The sequence below is a fragment of the Phyllobates terribilis genome, unplaced genomic scaffold, assembly GCF_046119375.1.
Source record: "Phyllobates terribilis strain yellow unplaced genomic scaffold, ASM4611937v1 Scaffold_89__1_contigs__length_6337102, whole genome shotgun sequence".
NCBI classification, from domain to species: domain Eukaryota; kingdom Metazoa; phylum Chordata; class Amphibia; order Anura; family Dendrobatidae; genus Phyllobates; species Phyllobates terribilis.
Genome location: NW_027362849.1, coordinates 5,903,435 through 5,927,354, shown reverse-complemented (window position 1 = coordinate 5,927,354; position 23,920 = coordinate 5,903,435). Strand labels below are relative to the sequence as shown.

Below are 23,920 nucleotides of genomic sequence, written 5' to 3'. Positions count from 1 at the left end.
ACATTTTTTTTTTTTTTTTTTTTTTCACTTTCACACAGTTTATATACTTTATTACTTTGTCCCACTCTGGGACTTTCACTTTTTTTTTTCTGATCGCCTGCATGGCACAGGAATGGAGCACCATCCCTATGCCATGAAGGCTGTCAGAAGTGCACAGTGTGAAGATTGCTTGGAGATGCACTGCGCATGTCCAAGCAATCTTCCTGCTCTCTGGTGACCCGGATGTTGTCATGACGACATCGGGTCGTCATGGCAACACCCGGGAAGCCTTTGCAGACTGCGCTGGAAGCCGGAAGAGGAGGTGAGTATCGCCGATCACCTCCCCTTGCCCCCGCAATGCCGCGATCGACTTCGATCGACTTCGATCGCAGCATCGCGGGGGTTAATGTGCTGGGAGCGGTGCAAGACCGCTCCCTGCACATAGTACCGGGTGTCAGCTGTGACAATCAGCTGACACCCGGCGGCGATCGCGCCCGCACAGCCTGTGTGCGCGCGCGATCGCGATGACGTACTAATACGGGTCTGGCTCTTAAGTCCCAGGGCACAGACGCGTATTAGTACGTCAGATGTTATTAAGGGGTTAAATACTAAGGGTGTACTTCTTTCTGCTACTACCACTGCTCAGGAAGAATTAATTGAATTTCGGGTATTTGTGGATTGTGGTTGTACTCTGAATGTGATTGATGGGGGGTTCTTGGAAAAACTTAAATTAAAACCCAAACCTTTGTCATCCCCTATTGCCGTGGTTTCTGTCGATGGCTCTCCCTTAAAGAGTGTTACTCACAAGGTCTGTGAATTTCCCCTCACTATTAATGGTATTCACCAAGAGAATTTGGATTTGGTAGTATTAAATAATTTGCCTTCTCCTGTAGTGTTGGGGTTACCCTGGTTAAAATTGCACAATCCTGTACTGGATTGGTCTACCAATGAAATTAAGTCTTGGAGCCCTAAGTGTTATGACAAGTGTTGTAACGGGCGCATTGCTGCTGTGGATAAAGGGGAATTACCTGTACCTATTCAGGATTTTTGGAAAGTTTTTTCTGAGAAAGAATCGCAAATTTTGCCTCCCCATAGAGACTATGATTGTACCATTGAATTTGTCCCTGGAGCGACTCTTCCTAAAAGTCGTTTATTTAATCTTACTATTCCTGAGAGAAAGGCTTTGGAGGAATACATACAGACAAGCTTGGCCGCCGGTCACATTAGGCCTTCCAAGTCTCCTGTGGCTGTTGGATTTTTTTTTGTTAAAAAAAAGGACAGCGGTTTACGTCCTTGTCTGGACTTTCGTGAGATTAATAAAATTACTGTACGCATTCCTTACCCACTGCCATTGATTCATGATTTGTTTAACCAGTTAGTGGGGGCCAAGTGGTTCTCTAAAATTGATCTCCGGGGGGCATACAATTTGTTGCGCATGAAGGAGGGTGATGAATGGAAGACTGCTTTTAACACTCCTGTGGGTCATTTTGAGAATCTGGTTATGCCTTTTGGTCTTACCAATGCTCCAGCATTTTTTCAGAATCTTATTAATGACATCCTTAGACCTTTGATCGGCAAAAATGTGGTTGTGTATTTGGATGACATTTTGATTTATTCGCCGGAGCTGGAGTCTCATTGGCGGAGCGTACGTGAGGTTTTACAGTTATTAATGGACAATTCGCTTTTTGCTAAGCTAGAGAAATGTGAGTTCGCTGTACAGAGAATTAGTTTTTAGGGTTACATTATCTCCAGTGAAGGTTTTGAGATGGATCCGGTTAAAGTTCAAGCTGTGCAGGAATGGCCTAGGCCTATTGGTTTGAAATCAATACAGAGGTTTTTGGGTTTCGCCAATTATTACAGAAAATTCATAAAAAAAAAATTCTATTATTGTCAAACCACTGACCGATCTTACCAGGAAAGGTGCTAATGCAGTTCAGTGGACTTCTGAGGCCATTGAAGCTATTGTGTTTCTAAAGGAGAGGTTCACCTCTGCTCCCATCCTTATGCAGCCTGATGTGACTAAGCCGTTTTTGGTTGAGGTTGATGCTTCTTCTGTGGGGGTCGGTGCGGTGTTGTCTCAGGAAAACTAGGATGGAGTACATCCCTGTGCCTTTTTTTCAAAAAAAATTTCTGAGACTGAACTTAATTACGATATTGGTAATCGGGAATTGCTGGCTATTAAACTCGCATTTGAACGCTGGCGTCATCTCTTGGAAGGTGTTGAATTTCCCATTCAGGTTTTCACTGATCATAAAAATCTGATCTATCTTGATGCTGCCAAGCGCTTGAATGCCCGTCAGGCTAGGTGGGCACTTTTTTTCTCGCGGTTTAATTTTTCCGTTACTTACATCCTGGGTACCAAGAATGTTAAAGCTGATGCGTTGTCTCGCAGCTTTTCTCCCATGGTCGGTGCTGAGGAGGAGGAGGAGAGCATTTTACAAGAAGGTGTTGTTTTTGATGCTTTGGACTCCATTTTGGAGGATGAGATTCTTAAAGCTTAGGAGAATGCCCCATCTAACACTCCCCATGGGAGGTTGTTTGTGCCTAGGACCTTTAGGAGAGATTTGTTTGTTGAGTGTCATGAGTCTCGGTTGGCAGGTCATCCAGGAATTTCTGAGACCAACAGACTTGTGGGTCGCAGTTTTTGGTGGCCTGGATGGCAGAAGGAAGTCATTAAGTGGGTGCGTCAATGTACTGTGTGTGCTAGATCTAAGTCTTCGCATGCTCCTGCTGCGGGGTTGCTTTGCCCTCTAGAGGTTCCTAGTGCACCTTGGATACATCTGGCTATGGACTTTATTACTGACCTTCCCCCCTCTGAGGGTTTCACGGTCATCTAGGTGGTCGTGGAGCATTTTAGCAAGATGTGTCACTTGGTTCCCTTCATCAAACTGCCTTGCGCTAAGACACTCGCTAAGGCTTTTGTCAAGGAAATTGTCAGACTACATGGCGTTCCTACTGACATTGTTTCTGATAGGGGACCTCAGTTTGTGGCTCGTTTTTGGCGTGCCTTTTGTGACAGGTTGGGAGTTCATTTGTCGTTTTCATCCGGATATCATCCTGAGTCTAATGGCCAGACAGAAAGAAAGAACCAGGATGTTGAGCAGTTCTTGCGTTGCTTTGTGGCAGACAATCAAGAGGGGTGGTCTGAGTTTTTGCCACTTGCTGAGTTTGCTCTTAACAACCATACATCCTCTTCTGCTGGGTGTTCGCCTTTTTTTTGCTGTTCTGGGAGACATCCGTCTTTTGGGTCATTCTCCAAATTGGTATCGACTGTGCCTGAGGAGAATTTTTTCCGGTGATTTGGAGAGAGTTTGGACGGATGTGCGTGCTAATCTTCAGGAGGCTAACAAAAAATCTAAGAGGTACTTTGATAGGAAACGGCAAGAGGTTTCGTTTGCTATTGGTGACATGGTTTGGGTCCCAAGTTTGTAGGGCCCTTTAAGGTGCTTCAGATAGTTAACCAATCTGCTGTTAAGTTGGAGGTTCCTACCTCCTGGAAGATTAATCCGGTGTTTCATGTTTCTCTGTTGAAAAGAGCTGATGTGTCGGATGGTGACGCCTCTGCCACTGTTCCTCCGGTGGTGGAGGACGGGGAATATGAAATTTCCCGCATCCTAAATTCTAGACGGTATAGGGGGAGTTTGCAATATCTCGTCGCTTGGAAGGATTTCGGACCCGAGGATAACTCATGGGTGAGGGCGGATGATGTTTCTGCTTCCAGACTTGTCAGAGCGTTTCACAGGAGGTTTCCTGATAAGCCTGGGCCTAGGGGATCCGGAGGATCCTCTTAGAAGAGGGGGTACTGTTAGAACTCTCCTGTTAGGTTTTATCTATCTTGCTGGTCACATGACCTTTTTTGCCTATTTAGTCCTGCTCCGCCCTCCTAGCCTTGCTGGACTTCATTGTAATTTCTACTCTTGAACTAGCTTGGTGCTCTTTTGCCTTTCTCAGTTGGTTTTGCTGGGTCTTCGGACCTCTATGTTCTATGTTGTTTGTGTGTCTTATTTCTGCTACAATTTCTGCTAGGAGGTGTCCATCTTTTTCCCAGTCCCTAGTTCTTATAGGGATCCCTCCCTCACATCTATAGGACTTCGTTCAGACTAGCCGAGGACTTTAGCGGGTCTAATCGCAGGATCAGGTTCCCCATTACATCGTAGGGATCCAGCTTAGTTCTATTGTAGGGACAGATCTCCTGTCTTTCCTTAGTGCTTGTAGCAGATCATAACACTGACAGTGTAGATAGTTGCCCTTGGGGTATTATATTGTGTATTTTCATGTATATGTATCTATTCACTTGTGTTTTGCCTTTTAATGGACAATCTAAGTGAAATGGACACTTTTCTTGTTTGCCTCTAACTACCCGCCAGGGTACATAAAGAACTTTGTGGCTGAGGACTATGTGCAGCCCAAAAACTGTTGCAGTAAATAATTGCACTCCCTGGTGTGCCCCTTTAGGTGACCTCAGAAGAAAAACCTGTCTGGGTGGCACAAGCGGAGGTCGAACTCAGGATCGCCATGCCCTGCAGCCACCCCAGGGCCTACGTGGAGGGTTTGCTTTGGACAGGTCCCTCAAGCTACCAAGTACTCTACCCTGTGAGATGGACATACTGTCGGGGAACCTCACAGGAAGAGACTTGAATTCTGAGGTTGCTTATTGAATTGTACGTACCTATTTATTATTTATAATGTTTTATATGTAACGTTCAAGCAAAGTGCCTCCCATAAAGGGAAGAGTTATTGTTATTGTTGTTATAAAAAGTACTTCAGTCCGTGAGTACTGAGCTTTGCTAGGGGGGAATGTGGCGCCCTGCTGTGCATTGGTGCCATAGATCCTAGAGGTGTGCATGGACGGATTCCTCCACAAGAGGCCCTCATAGCATTCACACACCTCCACCTTCCACCTCAGACCACCAGAGGGAGCCCTTTAGGGATATAAATAGGGAAGGTGGAGCTAGGCAGTTAGTCTAATTCTGGAGTCCACAGAGAGTGAAGCCTGTGAGAAAGTCAGTCCAGCACAGACTCAGTGAGCTCAGGTTAGTGAGCCTACGGCGTGCCGACGCCATAAGAGCGGTGAAGAGTAGCGAGGCCTACTGCCAGTGTGAAGCCTAGTGAGGGCCCCGAGCGCGGCCGAAGGCAAGTGGAGTATGCGAGCTACATAGGGGGCAGAGGAGCTTAGCCAGCTCACCCCAAAACCATTTACCGGACACCGGGTCCGTGTCTGCAAGGATCTCTAAAACCAGCAGAAACAACCGGAACCCCTGGCGAACTATATGTCCCAGGAACACCAGAATCTGACCGTTATCCCAGGGTCAGGAATCACAGAGGCCCAAGAGACCAGGGAGTGTGATCTCTATCAGAAGGCCCTACCACCAGGTCAGGAGGTGTGAGACAGAGACCAAGTTAGTCCTAGCTTCAGGCAGGTCATAAACTTATCAGGAAAAGGCAAGAAACAGGAGGCCCCACACCCACTCACTGGGGAGAGTCCTGAAATGCACCCTTCACCCTATAGTGCCCTGGATCGTGCCTGAAACACCACCAGTAAAGGTACTGAAGTGAACTGTTGTGAGTGTGCCTATTCTTCTCCTGACCCGGCTGGGTCCCCTCTGTCCTGCATCCCTTCTCCTATGCTGCCCTGAGGCCCCGCTCCACCTGTGGGGAGCCGCACCCAACTAAGCTGACTGATCACCGGCCTCAGAGGACTGTAGCAGCGCTGGTGATTCCCACCAGACCCAACGGGTGCGTCACAAACTTTCCCTTATCCCATACACCTTTTCCCCCATTCCTTTGCTTTTAAGAGTGACCCCAGGGTACGGGCTCGGGAGCTGGCCACCGCGACATCCCCCAAATCTAACAGCAAGGCCCGGGCGCCGAGTCGTCCCCCAACACCATGGGCGCATCAAGATCAGCAGTCATGTGCGGGGAAAGATGCGGGCTCAGAGCCAGATTTTTTTTTTATATACAGTTTTCTCCTTCATTCTATTTCACGCATGTCTGTAATAAAAAATATATACTGTATTTAAAGAAAATCTATAAAATGATCTTACCTTTCGACCGCCCGAAGCTTGATGGAATTCATGCCTTTTAACACATCCATCATACTGGGGAGCTGATCCACACTGCCTTTCTCTGAAGCCTCGCTTTCCGTCGGGCTGCATTTGTGAAACCCTTTACATTCTCTTATAAGATCAAGTGCAGATTTTAGTTGGGTAGATGGGACTGGGGGTGGTGGAGGAGGAGGAGGAGGAAGGGGCAGCGGAGCTACTGGGGTTGTACATTGTAAAAACTGTGCGGAAAGTGGTGTAGAAGCTGAAGATGGGGGTGGGAGGGCATTACGTGGGCTGCCAAATGAGTACAGTGATTCTGTATCTGAGAAAAAAAGACAAGATCAAATCATACCAAATACATAGCAAAAGCTTGACCTGTTTAACCCATTAAGTGATTAATAAGGATTACAAAAACAATGGCTTACGAGACTGTGCGGCTTGTGACTGTTGTAGGGCAACAATGGCAGCAATCTGTGCTCTCAGCTGCAGCAGCTCATCTTCCAAAGCTGCGATTTTCTGAAAGGCATGATCGTCTGCAGGAAGGAGACTCTTTTCACACACTCTCTTGGCCGACATCATAGTCAGAAATCCTGAGTCTGAATTATTCGGGTCCATGGACTTGTTGGATTGAAGATCGTGTCTGATGAAAAAGGTCACTGTCACTAAAGAACCATTAAAAAGTAGTAGTTACTAAAGGGAATCTGTCACCAGGTTTATGCTACCTCATCTGAGAGCAGCATGATGTGGGGGCCGAGACCCCGAATCCAGTGATGTTACTGGGCTCTTTGCTGTAGTTTTGATAAATAATTGTGTTATCTTCTTCAGCTCTGCTAGTCCTCTCAATGATCAGCTCCTGCTATGCAGTCCTTAATATTCATGAGCTCTGGCTAACCATGTCCCTCTCCGCTGTCAGCGTTGTCTATGCACAGTGTAGACAGAAAGCTGTAAATCAATGGTGCAGGCAGGGCTGTGGAGTCGGTAAGCCAAACCTCCGACTCCTCAATTTCCATGACTCCGACTCCCTCATACACGGCTCATGTTTAAGTGATAAATTTACTGTAGCACAGATTCATCTCAGCTAAAAGTCTAGACCCTTAGATCAGGAATAGGACAGACATTTATAGGACATTTCATAACTTTCCCAAATTCTTATGAAACAATATTCCCCACAAACTGCATTGAACTACTGTACCCAATTTATTATATATTTTAGGTTAGGAGTCGCAGTCGGTACATTTTATACAGATTCCGACTCCACGAAAATGGACTCCACAGCTCTGGGTGCAGGTTGGGTTAGACTGAGCTCATACAATTTGGGAGAAGACAATCAGAGCTCACCAGAAGTAAGAAGTATCTTGGTATATTTATTTGTCTTATTAGTCACACCAAATGAAGCGCACAATAACAGGAAATGGTCGGCACCTGCGTGCACCCACGCTCTCCTGTAACAGGTCAGCTGCTATTTTTTAGCCAATAAAGATACCAAGACCCTTATGGTGAGTGTCACCTTTCTTCTCCCATATTGTATTACTGGGCCATTTACTATCGTCACTGAGCATCATCTATGTAATTACCTAACAGAGGCCATAACGATAATTGATCAATGTCATATATATTCAAGCCGTTACAGTAGCAGCCTAACCAGTGTCTACACACACATATATGTATATATACATATATTATATAGACACATACACATACACATACATATGTGTGTGTGTATATATATATATATATATATATATATATATATATATATACAGTACAGACCAAAAGTTTGGACACACCTTTTCATTTAAAGATTTTTCTGTATTTTCATGACCAGGAAAATTGTACATTCTCACTGAAGGCATCAAAACTATGAATTAACACATGTTGAATTATATACTTAACAAAAAAGTGTGAAACAACTGAAAATATGTCTTATATTCTAGGTTCTTCAAAGTAGCCACCTTTTGCTTTGATGACAGCTTTGCACACTCTTGGCATTCTCTTGATGAGCTTCAAGAGGTAGTCACCAGAAACGGTTTTCACTTCACAGGTGTGCCCTGTCAGGTTTAATAAGTGGGATTTCTTGCCTTATAAATGGGGTTGGGACCATCAGTTGTGTTGTGCAGAAGTCTGGTGGATACACAGCTGATAGTCCTACTGAATAGACTGTATTTGTATTATGGCAAGAAAAAAGCAGCTAAGTAAAGAAAAACGAGTGGCCATCATTACTTTAAGAAATGAAGGTCAGTCAGTGCGAAAAATTGGGAAAACTTTGAAAGTGTCCCCAAGTGCAGTTGCAAAAACCATCAAGCGCTACAAAGAAACTGGCTCACATGAGGACCGCCCCAGGAAAGGAAGACCAAGAGTCACCTCTGCTTCTGAGGATAAGTTTATCCGAGTCATCAGCCTCAGAAATCTATGAAAATTGTACATTCACACTGAAGGCATCAAAACTATGAGTTAACACATGTGGAATTATATACTTAACAAAAAAGTGTGAAACAACTGAAAATATGTCTTATAATCGGTTCTTCAAAGTAGCCACCTTTTGCTTTGATGACTGCTTTACACACTCTTGGCATTCTCTTGATGAACTTCAAGAGGTAGTCTTCCAACAATCTTGAAGGAGTTCCCAGAGATGCTTAGCACTTGTTGGCCCTTTTGCCTTCACTCTGCCGTCCAGCTCACCCCAAACCATCTCGATTGGGTTCAGGTCTGGTAACTGTGGAGGCCAGTGAGGTGTGTTTGGGGTCATTGTCCTGTTGAAAACTAAATGATGGTCCAACTAAATGCAAATCGGATGGAATAGCATGCCGCTGCAAGATGCTGTGGTAGCCATGCTGGTTCAGTATGCCTTCAATTTTGAATAAATCCCCAATAGTGTCACCAGCAAAGCACCCTGGCACCATCACACCTCCTCCTCCATGCTTCATGGTGGGAACCAGGCATGTAGAGTCCATCCGTTCACCTTTTCTGTGTCGCACAAATACACGGTGGTTGGAACCAAAGATCTCAAATTTGGACTCATCAGACCAAAGCACAGATTTCCACTAGTCTAATGTCCATTCTTTTTGTTCTTTTGCCCAAACAAGTCTCTTCTGCTTGTTGCCTGTCCTTAGCAGTGGTTTCCTAGCAGCTATTTTACCATGAAGTCCGGCTGCACAAAGTCTCCTCTTAACAGTTGTTGTAGAGATGTGTCTGCTGCTAGAACCCTGTGTGGCATTGACCTGGTCTCTAATCTGAGCTGCTGTTAACCTGCGATTTCTGAGGCTGGTGACTTGGATAAACTTATCCTCAGAAGCAGAGGTGACTCTTGGTCTTCCTTTCCTGGGGCGGTCCTCATGTGAGCCAGTTTCTTTGTAGCGCTTGATGGTTTTTGCAACTGCACTTGGGGACACTTTCAAAGTTTTCCCAATTTTTCGCACTGACTAACCTTCATTTCTTAAAGTAATGATGGCCACTCGTTTTTATTTACTTAGCTGCTTTTTTCTTGCCATAATACAAATTCTAACCGTTTATTCAGTAGGACTATCAGCTGTGTATCCATCAGACTTCTGCACGATACAACTGATGGTCCCAACCCCATTTATAAGGCAAGAAATCTCACTTATTATACCTGACAGGGCACACCTGTGAAGTGAAAACCATTTCCGGTGACTACCTCTTGAAGCTCAACAAGAGAATGCCAAGAGTGTGCAAAGCAGTCATCAAAGCAAAAGGTGGCTACGTTGAAGAACCTAGAATATAAGACATATTTTCAGTTGTTTCACACTTTTTTTGTTAAGTATATAATTCCAAATGTGTTAATTCATAGTTTTGATGCCTTCAGTGTGAATGTACAATTTTCATAGTCATGAAAATACAGAGAAATCTTTAAGTGAAAAGGTGTGTCCAAACTTTTGGTCTGCACAGTGTATATATATATATATATATATATATATATATATATATAATCTAACTACACTTTATCACTGTACCATTTAAAGGGAATCTGTCAGTAGGATCAACCCTCCAAAGCCGTCTATATGGGCATGTACGTCATAGGAAGCTAACTAAATTGATACCTTGATATCTGCGATCTGATGGCTTATTCCAAAGAAATCTACATTTTTCTTAATATGTAAATGAGCTGTGAAAAAAAGTGGAAAATCCAGCAACCACAAAATTCATTAAAACATCACATTTATTTGTAGATTAAAACATGAAAAAGTAAAATTTAAAACATGTTAGCACAACGGTCTACACGAGCTCTTAATCATGGCCCCAACATAGATCTCCTGGAGAATCTGACTCCAGAGCTCAATTTGAATGAAAGGTTCTGTTACCAGTGTGAGACATGTAATGACTGACAGTCTGCTCTCCTGATCTACATCTCTCACACTGGTAATGTGTCCTTTCATTTAAAATAAGCTCAATAAACTCTGGAGGCAGATTCTCAGGGAGACCCACGTCCGACCCACAGCTCATTTACATATTAAGAAAATGTGAATTTCTCTGGAATAAGACATCAGATCGCAGACATGAAGGTATCATTGTATTCAACTTTCTATGACCTACACGCCACATAGACGGCTTAGGTTGGTTGATCCTTCCGACAGACTCCCTTTAAGGCTCCACAAACAGTGGTGATGCCACAAGTATAGGCATGAAATCATAAGGGATGGCAAACCTTTAGATTCATTTCTGGAACCTCTTGGACATTCGTGATGACAGATACTGAGAACAAGAGTGGTATATGCAAAAAAAGAGTGGTGTGTCCTCTTTACAGTGAATCTGTCAACGGATTCCACAATTCAAATCATATACATTGTTAGATAGATGGCTTAAACCTAGCGAAACAGGTCAGAATGGCTGTATGATACTGATATAATAGGATGGTCATTTTTATGAGTCCACCTACAGAGTTAGAGAGCTCAGAAGCTGTAGTGTTTTTAATCTCCACCCAACCTGACTTGCAGCTGCAGCTTGTACTGAGAAGTGTGAGATCTCAGCAGCAGGAGGAATAGATCCGCTTTAGCCTCTACTGTGAATAATGATGCTACCTAATAATTCACAAGTGTTGACATCACTGCTTGATTTCACATTGGAGGCCACAGTCAGTGATTTGGCCAGATAAGTTCCATTTAAAAGGATTTTCCAAAAAAGTTATCCAAGATGGCCGCCTTTACATATTTCAAAATGCAACCCATCCTGGGCACGCATTGTTACAGTTTACACCCCTATGACTGAAAGCGGGAGGCTTCCGGGGGATAAAGTTAATTTCCTCCCGGCAGACAGGCTCCTAGTGCAGTGGCAACACATGGTCAGAATGCTATTTCCCTGCAGATTAAACCCATATCGGCAGGTTAATAGCGTTTTTTCACACAACCGGTTCATTTTAATACACTGTGGATTCACATGACTTAGAAGTGCACCAACCTGGAAATGAGGTCGAGGGCACGATTCCAATGGCAGTAATGTTCCAATAATTTGAACCACACTACGGGTCCAGCCATATGTCTTACGCTCCAAAATTTGGATACCCTACAGAGGAATAAGCCAGAAAAACATACAGTTAGGGAGAAGTCGGCACAGTCAAGTGACCACGCTGGCACAGTTCTGACCTTCTCAGTGGGCATGACATTTCGATCAGGACTGTGGGAATGAAGTTATGTTACAGGAGCCCCGGGAGAGCTAATGCCGACACCAAGAGGTGAGTATAGAGGTTATTAACCTCTTTATGACGTGGTACGTAATAGTACACACCACGTCATAACCCCCGGATCATCAACCTCATCCATACAGCTGACATGTGCCCGCAACAGCAGCGGGTGGAATCGCGATCCACCCGCGGCTGTTAACTAGCTAAATGCTGCTGTCAATCTCTGACAGCGCCATTTAACCACGCCGGAAGCGCGTCTTTTACATGATCATGGATCACCGATTGGTTGGCATGACCCCAGTGATGGTCATGGCCAGATTGCTATGAGCCCATAGCAAGTGAGCATTTGTGCTACACAGAGGCGATCTGCTCATTGCCTGTATGTAGCAGAGCCGATCAGGCAAGTGCTGTTTCTAGTTTCCCATGAAGACTATTGAAGCAAGCAAAAAGTAAAAAAAAAAAAACTTTTAATAATGTTAAAAAAATATAAAAAAGTTTAAATCATCCCCCTTTCGCCCCATTTAAAATAAAACAATTAAAAAATAACAAAAAAACACATACACATATTTGGTATTGCCGCGTTCAGAATCTCCCGATCAATATGAAAAAAAATTAATCCGATCGGTAAACGGCGTAACAAGAAAAAAATTCTAAACGCCAGAATTACGTTTTTTTTGGTCGCCGCAACATTGCAATAAAATGCAATAACAGGCGATCAAAACATTGGATCTACCCCAAAATGGCATCAGCTCGGCGCGCAAAAAATAAGCCCTCACCCGATCAAAGATCCCAAAAAATGGAGACACTAGGGGTCTTGGAAAATGGTGCCTTTTTTTTTTTTTTTTTTTTTAGCAAACTTTGAATTTTTTTTCATCACTTAAATAAAGAAGACCCTATACATGTTTGGTGTCTACAAACTCGTAATGACCTGGAGAATAATAATGGCAGGTCAGTTTTAGCATTCAGTAAACGTGGTAAAAAAAAATAAAAAAACCTGTGGAATTGCACTGTTTTTGCAATTTCACAGCACTTGGATTTTTTTTCCCGTTTTCCAGTATATGATATGATAAAACCAATGATGTCGTTCAAAAGTAAAACTTGTCCCACAAAAAATAAGCCCTCACACGGCCATATTGACCGAGAAATAATAAAGTTATGGCTCTGGGAACAAGGGGAGCAAACAACGAAAACGCAAAAACGGAAAATGCTCCAGTCATGAAGGGGTTAATATATTTTGGGGAAACATAGTGATGGAGAAGGGGTTGTCAGAGTAGTGATTCTTCAGTCACCTTCCTGCTCTGCTGAGATTTCACACTGTCTTTGCAATGGAAGGCCCTACCCCAGGCGCAGATTAAGTTCCCGGCTGACCTACAATAACATGGCTCTATCATTGCCATGGGCAGCGCATGTAGTCATCTCTAAAAGATGTCATTGAGCTGAAAACTCAATCTGCGCATTCGCTGCCCATGGTAATGATGGTGCGAGATTTCGAAAAGAGCAGGAAGGTCACTGAAAAAGCAGGGTCCTATTATTCACAGACCAGAGGGGCCGGGAATCACAGACAGGGAGGAGAAGACAGAGTGTACAGTCCAGCCCCTGTGAACGAGATCTGATTAGAAGAAAACTTCAAATGGGGATTAAAGCACCACTCCAGCAGGTTTTTATTATTGCAGTGCTAATCTAAGGTCCCTGACCCTAGTATAATACTTACCCGCCGTCGTCCTCACCTTTCATCGACGCTGCTCTAGTCCCGCTGCGCCACCTTGTGACCGCAACTTCTGACTGATCGGAAGTCAAAAGGTAATAGTCATAAGATCTTGCATTGAAAATTGACCTCCGGATTGTCCAGCAAACACTGGAGCGATCCGGCAGGTCACAAACTGCAGAAGACGACTGGAGCGGCGCTCATAGAAGGTGAAGACGGCGGCTGGTAACAAAAAGATTGGGGGCAGGGACCTTAGATTAGAAGCACCACTCCAGCGCTGTAATAAAAAAAAACACTGACGTGGTGATTTAAAGAAGAACAACAAAGCGGCTTTCTTCACCAAAGGTATCAATTTAATCAATATTACAGCACCATCTAAAGTATGTCTTTACTTTAAATTCCAATTTTGTGCTGACAGCTTCTCTTTTTGGCCCACTCTGTCATCCATGACAACTAGGGTCCCAGTTGGTTCACCTACCAATATGTTTTCATTCAATCATACAGAAATAAATATATACCAGAGCCATATATTATATATCAAAATACATATCAAATTGTATTCATTACAACAATGCAAAAACATTTTGAATTATTAAAACATGTTGAACATGGGAAACCACAAGATGGCGCCACAATCCCAGCAGTAGTATGAAACAACAGCCTTTTCCATGAAAATGATCTAGATTATTTCTCAATTCCACATATGTCTAACTTATCCATCTCCTGCTGGTATCATAGCTTTCTATGGTTTATAGGGATCTTATCTTGTGGTTTCCCATTTTTAACATGTTTTATATATTTTTTGTATTGTTGTAATTAATAATATTTGATTATGTTTTCTGATATATATGGTCTTGGTGTACATTTATTTCTGTATAATCGTATGTTTCCATTTGTACTGAACCTGTTACTCCGTCCATGCAGACAATATAGGCTGGTACATTCATTTCTGTTTTTGTGTATTTGTGCTGTGATTGTGGACACATTTGCTAACAATGTGTTTTCATGTCTACTGTGCTGGATATGTACATATGTGTGTTTTTTAAACTATATTTAATAAAAGCTATATTTTATTCCTTTTATGATTGAACAGCTTCATAGTGGGTTGAAAGTACATGTCCACAGAGTTGAACAAAATGAAACGTCAAGTTGAATGAGAAGAAAATTGGCACCAGAAATTGTGGCACCCTATATCTCCACAACAGAGTGCAGAAGAAGAAAAATTATAAAATGTAACTTTTTCATCTAAATTTCTGCCATTACATGCAGGAATCTAGAGTTTATAATGCTTAAAGCGAACCTGTCAGCAGAATTTTGCTAAGTACCGTATATACTCGAGTATAAGCCGACCCAAGTATAAGCCGTGGCACCTAATTTTACAAAAAAAAACCTGGGAAAACGTATTGACTCGAGTATAAGCCTTGGGTGGGAAATGTAGCAGCTACTGGTAAATTTCCCCATCCTGGTATGCATGGCCCTCTCATCCCCAGTCCTGGTATGCATGGCCCCCTCAACCCCAATCCTGGTATGCATGGCCCCCTCACCCCCAATCCTGATATGCATGGCCTTCTCATCCCCCAATCCTGGTATGCATGGTCTCCTCATCCCCCAATCCTGGTATGCATGGCCTCCTCATCCCCCAATCCTGGTATGCATGGCCCTTTCATCCCCCAATCCTGGTATGCATGGCCCCTTCATCCCCCAATCCTGGTATGCATGGCCTCCTCATCCCCCAATCCTGGTATGCATGGCCTCCTCATCCCACAATCCTGGTATGCATGGCCTCCTCATCCCCCAATCCTGGTATGCATGGCCTCCTCATCCCCCAATCTTGGGATGTATGGCCCCCTCATACCCCAGTCCTAGTATGCATGGCCCCCTCATCCCCCAATCCTAGTATGCATGGCCCCCTCATCCCCCAATCCTAGTATGCATGGCCCCCTCATCCCCCAATCCTGGTATGTATGGCCTCCTCACCCCCCAATCCTAGTATGCATGGCCCTCTCATCCCCCAATCCTAGTGTGCATGGCCCCCTCATCCCCCAATCCTAGTATGCATGGTCCCGTCATCCCCCAATCCTAGTGTGCATGGCCCCCTCATCCCCCAATCCTAGTATGCATGGTCCCCTCATCCCCCAATCCTAGCATGCATGGCCCCCTCATCCCCCAATCCTAGTATGTATGGTTTCCTCATCCGCCAATCCTAATATGCATGGCCCCATCACCGTACACATAAAAAAATAAACACTTATACTCACCTTCCTTCCTCACCTCTACTCCAGCACTGCGTCCTGTTCTCCTGCAGCAGCTCATGTCAGCATCTGAGCAGACGCTGATGTGAGCTGCTGCTGCCGGCATGTTCACTCCTCTCCACACCGGGACTATGTGCGTTGTACTGCGGTGGTATTCACACTGTGCGGTAATGAGGCACTGACCCAGTAAAGTTTAACTTAAATGTCTTTATACTTAACAAACTCACAAAGTAAAGGTAAACGGTATCCTCCTGATCACAGCTGGGTCGTAACACAGTCTTTCTCCAAACCCGTTACCGTGGGCGACGGCACCGACGTGTCACGCTGAGGAGTGCCAGGAGTTTTGCTTCTCTTGGCTCTGTGCTCAGCTTCACACAGGCCTGTATTACAAAGCCAGCTGCACTGCAACTTGTAGACAAAACACTGACACATCCAAACCTTTGCTGCAGGTTTTTAAATAAGAACTGTGGACATGAGCCACATGCAAGACCCGGGCTGGAGGGAGTGGACCGCCCCACTGTCATCCTGTAGTCTACTCCAAGAATAAAAGCCCATGCTGGGTTTTCTTAAATCTAACTTAGCCAAAAGCTTGACCAAGTTCAAACTTTACTTTTATCCTGCACTGCAACCACAGCTATGTCTGTGATTGCCATGCACTCCAGCGGGTTCAAAATGCTTCTATGCACATCCTAGGAGACACATATCGTCCCTCGCATATGATCCCTCTCACTGCCTCGCAGTGTGGAGAAGAAGAGTGAATATTCATTCTCTTTAGTACCGTGCCCACTACTAAAGAGAATGAAAATGCTGAAAAATTCGTATTATACTCGAGTATATACGGTAAACTACAGGCGTTGTCATGCTGGTGCCGTTACACTAATTAATATGATACCTGAGGTGAAGAAATCCGTCTTGTGGTTCTTGTGTAATTAGTGTTTGCAGTTTTTAGTTAATGATATGCCCGTGCTCTGGGGCAGGACTGTAGGCAGGGTCTTATCCTGGTGCTCTAGGCCAGATCAGCAAGATAAAACCCTGTCTACAGGCCGCCCCTATCTGTCTCTCTTTCTGGCTGTCTCTATGATACAGAACATACTTGTCCTTTGGGGCGGCCTGTGGGCAGATCTGTTCTTGCTAATCTGGCCCAGAGTATCAGGATAAGACCCGACCTACAGTCCCGCCCCAGAGCACAAGAATCTCATTAACTCAAAACTGCAAACAATGATTACACAAGAACCACAAGACGGATTTCTTCACCTCAGGTATCATTTTAATCAGTGCAGCAGCCCCAACATGACACTGCCTGAAGTTTACTTAGCAAAATCCTGCGGACAGGTTTGTTTTCAATTTGTGAAAGGTCCTATTTAAAAGGAATGTGACACAATTTTTATTTTTGTATTAATGATTATATAATTCATAATAATAATTTACTTTTAAAAACAAAATAAAATGTTGTATTTTAAAGGGAACCTGTCACGTCCTAGTTGCTATGTATACTGCCCCCATTGCTTTGTTAGTGATGCAATGTGCATCACTAACAAGCTTTTTGCATTAAAATCGATGGTAGCATAATGATGAACTTTATATACACTTTGTCTTAGCAGCTCGTATTCAGTCATAGGGGTGTGATCCTGCTATTCAGTCATGGGCAGCACCTCATTCACTCACTGCTGGCGCTGCCCATGTATTTGAATACTGCTCCCGGCAAGGTTGTGTCTAGATTGGAGGTGATTTTTTTGTGAGAGGGAGAAAGCTCGGCCACTTTGTGAATTTTTTTTTTTTTAATAAAGTGAGGTTTTTTTATTATCGCTTTCTGTAATATAAAAAATTACACACAGCTCTGATTGTTCAGTTTTGTTAGAATTCAAATTTTCCTGTATGTCCACAAGTCTCAGCCAGTGACGAAGCAGCCGGCAGAATCATCAGAATGCACAGCACAAAAGTAGCATAAATTATAACAGTTCTCCAGTGACCTTAGACATTCCTGTAATAATTTGTCACTTCCATGTTGTACATTATGGTGACTGTCGGGGGCGCTCTTTTACGCCTCTCCCCGTGGAGCTCCCTCCACTCTTCACAATGTCGGTGCTGCGGACAGGACTGTGGACAAATGGGAGAAGTCACATTCTGGCAAAACTGAACAATCAGCGATAAGGGGAATTTTTATATTACATAAAGCAACAATAAAAATATAAGTTTCATTAATCAGGAAAAAAAAGAATTTTGCCCAAATCCATAAAATATATAACAGTGTAAAAATACATAAATTATATAACAGTGTAAAAAATCATTTTTGATTTGTTTTTAATGGAGCAAACATCACATGAGCAAATGCATAAAAAAGCATAAGAAAAACATTAAAAAGCCAGTAGAGGCGACTAGACAGCAGTGAGTATAAGGATCCTTGAATCAACTCCGATCTAGTGGTGTCAGTGCTGAACTGTCTACATCGGTCTAGTGGTGACAGTGCTGAACTGTCTACATCAGAGGGGATTTTTTGAGGACCTCACTCCAGCAACTCCGATCTAGTCTCCTCAGCAGTGAAGCGTCTAGAGCGGCGTGGCTAAAGTGAGGAGCACAAAAAATCACCTCCGATCTATACACAACCTTGCAATATTCAAATACATGGGTGGCTTCAGCAGTGACTGAATGCGGTGCTGCCCATGACTGAATGTGAGAATCACACCCCTATGACTGAATACGAGCAGGTAGAACAAAGTGTAGCATCAGCATCTCTGCCTCCTGCCGGGCAGAGACTTCGTTCCCATCAGCGCCGCGGTCCCGGTCCGGTGTCTTCCTGCACCCCTGCTGCTGTGGTGCGCACCGTGCGCAGCTTCCCAGGCACTGTGCTTAGGGCGCGCGCCCTCCTTCCCTTTTTAAGGGGCCGCGCACGCGCCGTCCTAAAGAGTCCCCGGCCAATGGCTGGACGACTTCCCCTATTTAAAGCACCTCCTCCAAAATGGAGGTGCCTGTGCAAGGTTGTTGTTTGTGTGCCAATGTGGCGCCCCTGAGGGTTTGACCACCACAAGGATGCTGCATTTCTTTAATGGAGTGTAATGTTTCTCCTCTGGGGTAAGAACAGTGCGATGGTCAGGAACCTTCCTTCACATCCAACACCACACTTCTCCCACCAGAGGGGACTAGATTGCACCAGGTGCTGCCCTCCTGGTTACAGGGAGACTGGGGAACCAAGAGATAGGGGAACCATTTAATGGGTGAGGATGGAGGACTCACATTTTGGTGACACTGTAAATTTCATATTTAATAAAAAAAAGCCATTTTGGTTCTGGGTCTTTGTATTGTGATCTCCCTCCCTGAGCGTGGATCCTGTGTGGGCCTGCAGAGGACGGAGACACAGCCCTCGTACCTTAGCCTTGGGTCGAGGGGCAGGTTGCAGATAATGGATGTCTCAACCCGGTCAAGGACCATGACCAAGAAGGCCCGGAGCTTAAGAGTGTAGCTCCACAGCAAATGGATCCCAGGGAGGATGCAGACGGAGCAGAGTACGCCACCTGTCCTCGCCTACCTGTTCTATTCAGTGGGATTCCGGCTGCAAGAGGGGAACCGGTCCCCGACACCTGACCTTGCTACTCCACGTCCTGGTCGGGAAAGCCCGGTAGGCCCTGAGGATCCCACCGGGTAACGGAAGGAATGGCGCTGCCACCCGTACCCTTTTTCTGAGAGGAGTTCAGAGGGAGACAAGGCCTATCTACACACAGACAGGAAAGGACCCGGTCTGAAGTCTAGGAACACTCTGGTGTAGGGTCCTGATTTGACACTGGACTTACTCGGAGGTTGTCGGACCCTCTTTGTCTCTGGTGACCGCAGGACTCCGCGAGGAGCAGGGAGTCGCCTTCCTACTGCCATCTCTTTAGTGAGTAAAGCCTTGGAAGTTCACCCCTATGGCCTCCGGACTCTTTGTTCTGCACTACACCACACTACGCAGCACTAGACTCCCCTGGACTACTACCCCTGTCGTCCTGTCCCTCTGTCCTGAGGCCCTGCTCCGCCTGTGGGGAGTAGTAACAACCATGGCTGCAATAACACCATGCCTCAGCGGACTGCAGCAGCGCTGGTGGCCTTCACCAGGTGCCACAGGTGGCGTAGTCGAGATCAGCCACTCAACCCGGATAAGCCCATCTCTTTGTTTTAGTGTGACGGCCCTGGGCACGGGTCGGGTCCGGGCCACGGCTGCACCCCATCTCTACATCACAGGACCCGACTCCGAGTCCCCCATCTCCCAGGGTAAGGCCTTATTGGAGACCACGCTGAGTCACACACCAACACTCTCCTCAGCCCTCAGGTTCCAGTGCCCGCAAGCCTGCCTACCCGGAGCACCTGCCAGGTTACCTGCCGTGTCCGCCTGCTTGCTTACCCGGAGCACCTGTCTGACTATTTGCCATACCCACCTGCTTGTCTACCCGGATCACCCGCCGGCCTACCTGCCGTGCTTATCCGCTGTACCTGTCAGCTTCTGTCACCTGACCCATGGGAGTCACCTGCTCTCACACAAGGTTGGTCACAGAGTGGAACCTGGTTCACCTGCCCGGTCCCTCCTTGGTTCACGGAGTCAACTAAGCCTCCGTGTGACCTGGGTCGGTCCGAGTAGGCACTTAGTTACGCCCCTCTGGTCCCTCCTTGCATCAAAGCACAGAGGTTCCACCACACGAATCCGTAACAGTTTGCACAGGCCATGGAATCCGGTGGCCCCCAGGCTCCTTTCTCTCTCAGACCTGTACCTGGAGGTCTCTCGTCAGAGATCCCAACAGGAAACTATCCTGTTCTATCTGCGGACAGTCAACTCCCGCCTGGACACGCTGTCCACCCCAACTGTGTCCGTCTCTAACCGAGGGGCACCCACTCCGGCAGCACCTCAACCCAGTGGCGCTATGGCACCTGGCTTCGGATCCTGGCTTTCTGCGCCTCCATGTTTTGATGGTGACCCTGTCCTATGTAGGGGCTTCATAAATCAATGCACGCTGCACTTTGAACTTCTGGCACACCAGTTCGTCTCCGACCGGGCCAAGGTGGCATTCGTCATGTCTCACCTCACCAGAGAAGCGTTGGCATGGCTTAACCCTCTGTGGGAGAGAGGGGATCCTCTGGTGTCCAATCTCCAGGCCTTCCTCGCGGCTTTCCGGAAGGTGTTCGATGAACCTGGACGAAGATCTTTTACTGCTTCCTCACTTCTCCGACTCCGTCAAGGGAGTCTCTCTGTGGGACGGTATGCCGTGCGTTTCCGTACCCTCGCATCTGAACTGGCCTGAAATAATGAGGCACTGGTGTCCGCCTTTTGGGAAGGCCTTTCCGGATGGATCAAGGATGAGCTAGCAGGCCATGACATACCTCCCACCCTGGACGACCTGGTGTCATTAGCTACCCAGATTGACATCCGTTTTCTGGAGCGTGCTAAGGAGACGACCTGGGAGAGAAGACCTCCGCGTCTCGATCCAACCTCCCAAAACTCAGTCTCTCAACCAGCCATCCCTGGGTGTCTTCTCCAGAGCCAATGCAAAGTGACCAAATCAAGATGGTCAAGTCTCGCCCGGAGACACGCCGCGCCGAGGGGCGTTGCTTCTACTGTGGCAGTATAGAGCATCTGATCCGTTCCTGCCCGGTGAGACAGGGAAACTCCAGTGTCTAGGACTGCTCGTCCTAGGCAAGAGTTCTTCCTCTCCGTCCTTGACTCTGTCCGTTTCTGTCACCAGTGGTGAGACCTGCTTCTTCTATACTGTCTATTTGGATTCCAGAGCCGCTGGGAATCTCATTCAACAGGCCGTTGTGGAGCATTATCAGATTCCTACCATACATCTGGCTGAACCTTTGGCGGTTTCCTCTGTGGATGGGAAGCTTATCCTGGAAACCATCTGGCTTGACACTGAGCCTGTAACTCTTCAGGTGGGAATGCTGCACTCGGAGAAGATCTCCTTTCATGTGCTGTCCGGTCTCTCTCATCTCCTCTTGCTTGGTCTGCCCTGGTTACAGAGACATGAGCCCGTCCTGAATTGGAGATCTGGTGAAGTGATCCGTTTGGGTCAGGAATGCCGGAACCAGACAGGACTCATGGTTCATCCTGCTTGACCCCCGTCTAATCCAGCTAACCTAACTGGCCTGCCGGCTCCCTACTGGTCCTATGTGGGCGTCTTTGACAAAAAGGAAGCGGAGACACTACCACCTCATAGGCCGTATGATTGCCCCATCGACCTAGTACCTGGTGCTTCACCTCCCCGCGAGCGAATCTACCCCTTGTCTCTGGCCGAGACCCGTGCTATGTCTGAGTACATAGAGGAGAATCTTGCTAGGGGATTTATCCAGAAATCCACCTCTCCAGCTGGAACAGGATTCTTCTTTGTCGAGAAGAAAGACGGCTCTCTGCGTCCTTGTATCGACTACAGGGGTCTAAACCAGATTACCATCAAAATAAGTACTCCCTGCCTCTCATCTCGGAGCTGTCTGATCGCCTAAAAGGCGCAAAGATTTTCACCAAGCTCGATCTAGTCCGGATTCGCCAGGGAGACGAGTGGAAGACGGCATTCAACTCCCGGGACAGTCACTACGAATACCGCGTGATGCCCTTCGGTCTCTGTAATGCTCCAGCCGTCTTCCAGGAGCTAGTTAACGACATCTTCCGAGATCTCCTGTATTCCTGCGTGGTGGTGTACCTGGACGATATCTTGGTGTTCTCCACGGATCTGCCCTCACACCGGAGGGATGTTCGTCAGATTCTGCTGAGGCTCCGGAAGAATCGCCTGTATGCTAAATACAAGAAATGCCTCTTTGAGCAGACCTTCCTGCCGTTTCTGGGTTATATCATCTCCGAGACCGGACTGCGGATGGATCCAGAGACAGTGTCTGCCGTCTTAAAGTGGCCCCGACCGGAGGGGTTGAAGGCGATTCAACGGTTCCTGGGTTTCGCAAACTATTACCACCTCTTCATTCCTCATTTCTCCTCCCGGACTGCTCGCATCTCTGCGCGCACTCGTAAAGGAGCAAATCCCAGGAAATGGACTTCCGAGGAGGAGAAGACCTTCGTCTCCCTTAAACAAGCTTTCTCCTCCGCTCCTGTGCTATACCGTCTGGATTGCAACAAGCAGTTCTTCCTGGAGATTGATGCCTCCTCCTCTGGGGCCGAAGCAGTGCTCACCCAGAAATCCTCGTCCGGGCGAATGGTGAGCTACGGCTTCTTCTCCAAGCTCTTCTCCTCGTCCGAACGCAACTACTCCATAGGAGATCGAGAACTGCTGGCCATCAAATTAGCGCTGGAGGAGTGGCGCTATTTGCTTGAGGGGGCTCTGCACCTGGTGGTCATCTACACTGACCGCAGTAATTGTCCACTGAGTTGTGTACCTAATCCTATCATGTGTAGTACAGTCTGCTGGGCTGTGTACGTAATCATATCATGTCATACATTCCACAAAGGCATGTACCCAGGGCCGGCGTCAGCACCCGGCGTACCCGGGCAAGTGCCGGGGCCCTGGAAAATCAGAAGGGCCCACCGCCCACTCACTGTCGGGGCCCACCGCCCACTCACTGTCAGGGCCCTGGCCACTTCCTCGGCACCTGTTCAGTGACGCAGGCGCTGCTTGATTGCCGGCACTCCCCCAGTCCCAGACATGGCCACGTGCTGTGCGGCTGTGTCTGCTAGTAATGACACGGAAGGGTCGACGGCACTGCACCTTCAATTGTGCTTGTGTGTCGTTCCTGTCATTATTAGCAGACACTGCCGCACAGCGCGCGGCCATGTCTGGGGGAGTGCCGGCAATCAAGCACCGTCGGAGGTCCTGCACAGATGGGGGGGAGCGACCCGGACCCGACCGCAAGTGGGCCCCTCTGATGGTCCAGGGCCATGATGTCTGTGACACGCCGGGGGCCCTGCACTGCCCCATACCTGAAGATCTGCTGGACAGGACACTGGACCGGGGACAGGTGAGTGAAGCTTCCCCAATCCCCATATTAAAAATATTTGTAATGGGTCTGTGTGAGTGCATGTATGTGAATGTCAGTGTGTATAACGGTGTATATATATTTGTCTGTTTTATATATGTTTTTAAGAATTTGTGTAAAAATGTGTGTATGTCTGTATGTGTACATATCTGTGTACCGTGTGTGCGTGCGTGTGTCTGCGTACCGTGTGTGCATGCATATGTCTGCGTACCGTGTGTGCGTGCATATGTCTCCGTACCGTGTGTGCGTGCATATGTCTCCGTACCGTGTGTGCGTGCATATGTCTGCGTACCGTGTGTGCGTGCATATGTCTGTGTACCGTGTGTGCGTGCATATGTCTGCATACCGTGTGTGCGTGCATATGTCT

At 46.5% G+C, this 23,920-nt stretch overlaps 1 protein-coding gene across 1 annotated transcript in view; it reads right to left on the bottom strand.

Annotated features, from left to right (window-relative positions):
- Positions 1 to 6,019: 6,019 nt before the first annotated feature.
- Positions 6,020 to 23,920, bottom strand: part of LOC141197829 (mitochondrial fission regulator 1-like) — a 39,172-nt gene continuing 21,271 nt past the window's right edge. Inside the window, exons 4-6 of the mRNA XM_073662902.1 lie at positions 11,433 to 11,537; positions 6,449 to 6,663; positions 6,020 to 6,345 (exon numbers count right to left, since the gene is read on the bottom strand). Coding sequence (XP_073519003.1) covers positions 6,020 to 6,345; positions 6,449 to 6,663; positions 11,433 to 11,537 — 646 coding nt within the window. The remainder of the gene's footprint in view (positions 6,346 to 6,448; positions 6,664 to 11,432; positions 11,538 to 23,920) is intronic.